Source organism: Aptenodytes forsteri, unplaced genomic scaffold (genome assembly GCF_000699145.1).
Source record: "Aptenodytes forsteri isolate BGI_AS27 unplaced genomic scaffold, ASM69914v1 Scaffold200, whole genome shotgun sequence".
Classification (NCBI taxonomy): domain Eukaryota; kingdom Metazoa; phylum Chordata; class Aves; order Sphenisciformes; family Spheniscidae; genus Aptenodytes; species Aptenodytes forsteri.
In genome coordinates, this window is record NW_008796187.1 from 2,376,833 (window position 1) to 2,384,461 (window position 7,629).

Consider the following 7,629-nt stretch of genomic DNA (forward strand, 5'->3'; position numbering starts at 1 on the left):
TTGTGGGGGACCGTGTCAAAGGCCTTACAGAGGTCCAGATAGATGACATCTGTAGCCCTTCCTGTGACAATAGACACTGATGACTATTCATCAGTGATTCTATTTGCTAACCCTTGATTTCCAGGTTCATAATTTATTGAAAGGGCTCATTTATCTTCTGTATTTTTAGCAATAAACCAGTTTTGTATTTCTAAAGCATAAAATTGATTTTTATTATGTTATTACTTAAAGCATTGTAGTCACTCACTACACTTAAAGATGTAGTCACTCCATCATAGAAGGCCACTAGGTTGGTCAGGCAGGACTTGCCCTTGGTGAAGCCATGCTGGCTGTCTCAAATCACCTCCCTGTCCTCCATGTGCCTTAGCATAGCTTCCAGGAGGATCTGTTCCATGATCTTCCCAGGCACAGAGGTGAGACTGGCTGGCCTGTAGTTCCCCGGGTCTTCCTTTTTTCCCTTTTTAAAAATGGGGGTTATGTTTCCCCTTTTCCAATCAGTGGGAACTTCACCGCCCTGCCATGACTTCTCAAATACGATGGATAGTGGCTTAGCAACTTCATCCGCCAGTTTCTTCAGGACCCGCGGATGGATCTCATTGGGTCCCATGGTCTTGTGCACCTTCAGGGGCCTTAGATGGTCTTGAACCTGATGTTCTCCTACAGTGGGTGGCTCTTCATTCTCCCAGTCCCTGCCTTTGCCATCTGCACCTTGGGTGGTGAGGCTCGAGCACTGGCCGGTGAAGACCAAGGCAAAAAATTCATTGATTATTGAATTCCAGAATGAATTACCAAAAGGAAAATAGCAGCATTTTCCCATTCACAATATGCATTGAGTGCCATCCAAGACAAGCCAAATACAGTCTGAAAATTGTGTTTATCAAGTATAGATTTTTTGTTAGGAAAATAAAGTACATAATTCAGGAAAACAATTAACATCATTATTGGTAGTGGAATGTGAGTAAAAGAGGTGGATTTTTTCCATATGTGGTGATGATGAAGAGAGCAAAAGCAGCAGTTAGATGAGAAACCCAGAGGTGCAGCAATGTATTTAAATAGGAACTTGGGTTTTAACTATTAGACCGTACGCAGACTTCTGAGGAGGGGAACTGCTGATGCCCTAAGATGGAGAGAAGTTGCTGTAGAAGCTAGACTGTGTACAGTAGGAGTTGTAGCATAAATGTGCATTTTACAACTGTTTCAAGGATCAGGTGTTGTTTTTGTAATAGTGTTTAAAGTGCACTAATGATCTAAGTGCTGGGTAACACATCACAGTACAGGGAATGTAATCTGAATTACTTCTAATTAAGCTATCTATAAAATAGCTGTATCAAGTAGTAAAATATTTCGATTAAAAATGCTCTTTATGTTTTAGGCTTCGATAAAGTTGAAAAACTTTGACTATTCATCAGTGATTCTATTTGCTAACCCTTGATTTCCAGGTTCATAATTTATTGAAAGGGCTCATTTATCTTCTGTATTTTTAGCAATAAACCAGTTTTGTATTTCTAAAGCATAAAATTGATTTTTATTATGTTATTACTTAAAGCATTGAGGTTTTTTAGTGAGTCCAGTAAGTGAGACTAATTTATCCCTTTCTTTATTGTGTGAGTGTTTTTAAAATCTCATTTCTCCCTCTCTTTTCCCCCCTCTCCTTGCTCGTCAACTCTGCAAAAGTTTGGGTTTGATGACAAGACAAGACTTGTAGACAAAGTAAGACTGAACTGGCAATATGAAGAGGCCAAGAAAAGGTAATTAAAGATAAACTTGTTGGTTTTTATTTTTACTCCTGTCATTAAAGTTTTCAAAGTAGAACTGGAACTAGCCTCCTAGCTGAAATGTCTTTAGGAAGACTAATTTGCTTACTATTGAGTAGTTCACAGATAAAAGCTTAGGTAAACATAAGACTTTATCATAAGATTATTTTATTTGTTTGCAGAGATAAAGCTAAATGTCAGCCCTGTTCTATACTGTATAAACACAAAATTGCAGTAGTTTAATTGAACTGTTTTACATGTTTTCCCCTTTTTCTCAAACCTCAATATAAACAGTCTTTAAATTTACACTTATCAGCCTGGTCTGTCAGTACGTTCAGAGCTTTGCATACCTGTGTTCTAAGTTCAATGTACTGAAGTTGTGAACTCAGAGTGAAGAAAGAATGCAGAACTTCCTGTGAGATAAATGGAGATGATCAGAGCTGAAGAAAAGGGTACATAAAAATAAATGTTGAGATTGAAAAAAAATTCTGATAAAAATAAAAAAAAATACTTGAAATAGTTTAATTCTTCACTAAGTCCTTCAGTCTAATTGCTTATCATAAGTATTTCTTTTGTGAAGGTGAGTCTTGCAGTGTTTTTTCATGGCTTTGTAAAAGTAGTCTATTCTTACTTAGTACTATTTTAAAAATACTATCTACTAGTATAGTTTAGCGGGTCGTCATTTAACCTCATTGTTTTCAAACTGTTTGCCATGTATTCAGGACAAAAGTGTAGATATAGATGATGACTTGAACACAGTAATTTTATGCACTTATGATTATTTTAATTTGTGTTGATAGAACATTCTCTTATTAAGTTGACTGACACTTAAAAGATTCTGTATAGTTAACTTAGAAAACCTTAGTTTTTAAATTTTTTTTCAGTTAGGATTTTTCTTCTTTCTATTCTACTTTGTCTATTTTGCCAGTTTTTTACGTCTCTGAGAACAAGGGTTAGCAAAAAAGTTCAATACTTTTGCCTCATTTTTTTCATATTATGGTGACTTTTTCTTTGGGAGAAACCGTAATGCTGTCATATGCCTTGGCAGGGATTGGAAGCTTTATAGGCAATTCGCCATTTTGTTGTTGTTGGAAAATTTACCCACATTTGGATGCAATACAGGCTTCAAAACAAAATTAAATTGGTGCAAGCGTGTTAAAGATACACAGCTAAATCTTCAGGATTTGTAACTGGAATGAAAGTCTGCATTGTAAAATACTGCATGTGAATACCAGTGACTTACCTAATAAAGGCTAAATAATTGGGCAAAAAAAGGGGCAAAACAAAAACTGGTCAGTGTCCTGTTTGGTCACAGGTTTAAGCCTTAGCACTTAATAGTCCGGTGATAATTTAGGGGTTCGGTACAGTTGTTGAAAGAAGAAGGATAGAATTTAGTTTTATACTGTTTAGTTTAGCAGAGCCACTGGTGCTGTGAAGATTGTATTAAATGTTTTTAGTTAGGTTTTCTGACATACCTTTTCTATGTGTTTTTCAGAACAATTCTCTTCTTGTGTGTTATAGTGTACCATTCTTGTGTGTCATTTCTCAGCTGGAAATGCTGAACGTTTGTTTATGCATGGAATGCAGTATTTCTGAACCTCAGAAGTGAGCTAGGGTTTGATGTTAATTACGTGTAGAAAATCTGGGCAACTAACCTTCCAACTAGAGAATAGTAATTGCAATAAGGGTAGTTTTGCTGTCCCGGGATAGCAGTTCTGACAATGGTCCGTTATTTAGCAAAAACATGTTAGTTGCTTTAAAATAGTAGCCTTATTCTGCCCAGTATGTTGTACGGAAGTAATCAGCTTTCAGCTTTTGAGTGGAACTGCACAAAGCTCGTTGCCCCTACCAGTTATCTCTGTGGTTGCATTCTTCATTTATCATGCATTCCTTCCCCTTAGCTTGCTGGCATTTCTGTAGGGCTTTTGTCTCTACTAAATATCTTTGTGTTCGTTCTCCCTTGGCTGGTGAAATATCTACTGTTACTGCACAGCGTGGGTGACGGAATGTGCTGTGATGGATTAAAATCTACAAAGTAGAAAATTAAAATGCTACAGTATATCATAACTGTAAAGCAGTATATTATGACTACTTGCTTGTCAAATGGGGTGTGGAAACATATAGCAAATAAGTACAGCAGACAAACTGTCTTATTTCCAAGTTTTAATGGGAGACTTTTAAAATACACTGTGGGAGAAAAGTATGTCTTTTCCCTTAAAGGAAAGCAGGAAAAAAGCCCCACAAACTGAAGGGCAGTGTGTCACATTTTAGTCACTCTTGTGAATCTAGCCAGAAGATCATACAGCTCTAGTTACGAGCAGAATATTTGCCATATGTAATAAAGAAGTTTTTAAAAATAAAAACATGTTCACTGTATGTGGTGTCTTAGCAAGGAAATGCAGTGTTGGGATTTCTGAATGAACTGTCTTGAGGAATTCAGGAGATGAGACCCAGTGATAGCAGAAAAGTTGGCTTATGCTCCCAAAATATCTCTCCTCCCTCATAAAAGATAATTTGATTTTAATTCCTCCTTCAGAAATCTCTCTAACTACTGAGTGGTTTGGCCTTTGCATAAATTAAGACATTCACAAAGCTTTTTTTTCCCCTTCAGTTTCCCACTGGAAGGAAGTTGGATGATTTGCAATTTAATTTTTCCCATGGGTATTTCAGATGTTGTGAGCTGTGGGTTCTGACATCTTCAGCGCACTGGGGAAGAGGTCCTCTCTCCTCTGTCTGATCCAGGCTCTGGGAGGAGGCGTGTAAATTCTGCTTTTTAACTTGCCAATCATGCTGAGGAGAGGCTCAATCACTTTTCTTCTGCTCTTTACTCTTCTGTTCCCCCCAATTATTTTTAAATAAACTGTACCTTATTTCCATGAAATTTCTCCTCTCAGATCTGTCAGTGTGGCCCTCCAGAGAAGCGGGAGGGAGGGAGGATGGTCTTTTTGAACAGACAGCCCCAAGCTGCCTGGATAAATACCGTTTTTAGTTTCAGTTGCTAATTCAGTGAGACCACCTCTCATGAAAGCATTTGCACACTGGAAAGGGTACCCCTCGAGCACTTTTCTGAATAGACTGTTTCATAGAAAGAGAAATCAAAAGCAAATTGTTTTTCTTTGATAACTCTTAAGTTGTGCAGTTCAGTATAATGACTACATGAAATGTCATTGCTGCAGTGCCTCATATCCTGTGAAGTGTATTAATCAATAGATGTAAAATGATCCCTCCAATAAGAAGCACCAAAATTTTTAACTGTGATTTTTTTTAATTTTTTTTTTATAATCCAGTCTGATGATAGCTGACTTTAATGAACTAATACATCCAAGCATCTTCAACTAGCTTATCTAATTTGGGTGCAAAAGCAGTAATTTGTTTATGCCTTCTGTAAATTTGAATTCAAAGATGTTGTTTTTCAGTTCAGTTGTTTAAATCATACAGTGGCTGTCAGCAGTTTCATTTTATCCTTGAAAAAGCCTCCTCCTCAGCTATGCTTAATATTTCCACATTCCCTTTAAGAATGTTACTTCTTTCTTTTCAGTATAGTTGCTGAATAGTTACTTTGTTGCAAACTTGTGGTCTCATTACCAAAATTAATTTTCAGTTGGGCTTTTAAAAGCACTAGTGCAAGCAGAAGTGTGTCAGTGCAATTTGTGCTTGTGCTGACAAAATGGATGTTGGTTAGATATTGATAGCAACACTCCAGTACTGATACAATAACATAGTCAAGTATTTTCCTGTTAAAATTAATCTTGTGTAGGCAGGTTTCAAGGTGTAATTGCCTAATTTTTAGTGAAATTCAGTGGATTTGTATGTTTTAGTCTGCTAAACTAATCTGAAAATCTGATTTAGGGATGAAGTAATTTGTCTGATACCACATAAATATCTGGCTCAGGCATGTCAGCTAAACCTAAATCTCCCAGTGTCAGTTTTTAAACATAAAACTTTTTCTTTGGGTTATAAAGGGAGCTGAGCCATGCTCTTGAACTGTCTTTAAAGTTCATTATACCAGTTTACCTGTGGATTGGGGAAAATACTAATTCCTCTCCTCCATTGGTTTTAGCAGGCTTTGCAGTTTTCCTAAAGGTGAATACCTAATTTTATCTGCAAAATGCCAGTGGACTCTGAAGGTTTCATGAGTGTCTTAAGCCTATTTAAGACCTTTTTGTTATTGAACTGGGCTGCCAGGAAGGCTGGATATTCTACAGAGCATACTCGTGTTGTCCGCCAAAGCCACAGTGGCACATACTTGTAGAAGCAGCCAAAGTAGACACAGTGGAGAAATTTTGTGAGCACTTGGCTGAGTTCCCCAGCTTCTTGTTCTTTCCATTTCTTTCTTCCCCTTTCTCTAGCCTCTCTCTTTGGATATAAATCGTAATCCACTCTCAAGAGGGTCCGTAAATATCAGAAATTACCGAGTTCTTACACCCTTCATTATGTGTCTTCAGTCCCACAGTTACCTCCTCTGGGCATTGCATGTGGGAGAAGTTCCCTGTTACCTGAAGTGGCAGAGAACTGGGTCCAACTATAAGCCCCTTATAAGCCTAAGGAAAAGAGTAAGCTGGGCTGATTTATGTTGATCGTCTCTGCATATTTGTGTGATCTTAGCCACCGTTCTCCTCCAAATCATAACTGGATTTTTTTCTTTATTTTATCCCCACCAGTCTTCCCATTCCACAGGTAACAAACGCCTCAGCTGTAGAGTGGTCTGGTATGTCACCCAAAAGTCTAGGCATTTAAATGTAGGGGGATATTGTTTTTTCCTTGGAAAATTCAGAGAAAGTAAGTTTGAAGAACTTGTTTAAGCTAGAGAGACCAGAGCTTGTTAGGTTAGGAAGTGCCAGCTGTAGGATACCCATAATTTGTCCCTTTTATGAGCATGAGTTAGGACCTTTGTATTGCTTCAGAGTATTTCCCTCCCCAAGACACGTGTCTTGTTCATAATCTGAGTAATGGTCTAAACATGGGGTTAACTGTAATTGTAAATCAGACTCTTTCATCTCACAAAAAGTGATTTTTTTACTTTAATCTCACTTCTCATGCTATATTTTAATAAATAACCTCTTCTAAACCAAAATTTTCTCAAGCTCAGCAGTATAATTTCATTAGTGCTGGGTTCAGATAGCAGTCTTGAAAAAGGTTATAGATGCTAACAAAATCTTTTAGGTTCCCCAGATATTTCCAATGACAGAAGGGTTGCCCTATTTTTTCTAGGCGGGTCTGTGTAGATATATAATGATTCAGACATGCTGTAAATTCTGAAAATACGTGCTTTTTTGCCCCCATGATGTAGTTTGTGTAGTAAACTACTGGCTGTACTGATCTCCACCCTCATGCTACGTCTACATTATCTTGGGCTAGGCATTGTTGTAGCTACATTAGTATGGCCATTTCAGGGCAAGTTTGCCGTTTCCAATCAGTGTTTACTTAAGATCACCAGGTTAAACCTTTGTCATCTTATCTGTGCCCCTCCTGCTTTCCTGCTTAACAGGAGCTGTTGTATTCATTTCCATTTGAAATTTTTAAATACCGAAATAAGCAGCAAGTTGGTCTGCCTACCTAGGAAACCAGTCATTTGATACCACCTACTCGAGCTGGAATGCAAGCTCCTCAGCACTTGTTATGCAAGGATGGGAATGGGCAAAATGCCTGGAATGTTGATGGCTCAAAATTAACTGTTTTTTCCCCAGGAGTATGTTAAATTGCTATATCAGTAGGGACCTCAGTATCTGGCATTAGGCCAGTTAAAAGTACTCTTTTACAGTGACTACACTTAAGGACTAGTATCTTAAAAAATACCCAGTAGGAAAGAAAAATGTGGCTGAAAAACAGGTTTCATAAAGGATCCTAAATCTCCCCCCCCCCCCCCACACTCCAC

General features: G+C 37.8%; 1 protein-coding gene across 3 annotated transcripts in view; it reads left to right on the forward strand.

Annotated features, from left to right (window-relative positions):
• WWC3 (WWC family member 3) overlaps window positions 1-7,629 on the forward strand; it is a 68,724-nt gene that overhangs the window by 25,481 nt on the left and 35,614 nt on the right. For all 3 annotated transcript variants that reach the window (XM_009287836.2, XM_009287837.2, XM_019474263.1), the window contains exon 7: window positions 1,675-1,748. In XM_009287836.2, the coding sequence (XP_009286111.1) occupies window positions 1,675-1,748 (74 nt within the window). The remainder of the gene's footprint in view (window positions 1-1,674; window positions 1,749-7,629) is intronic.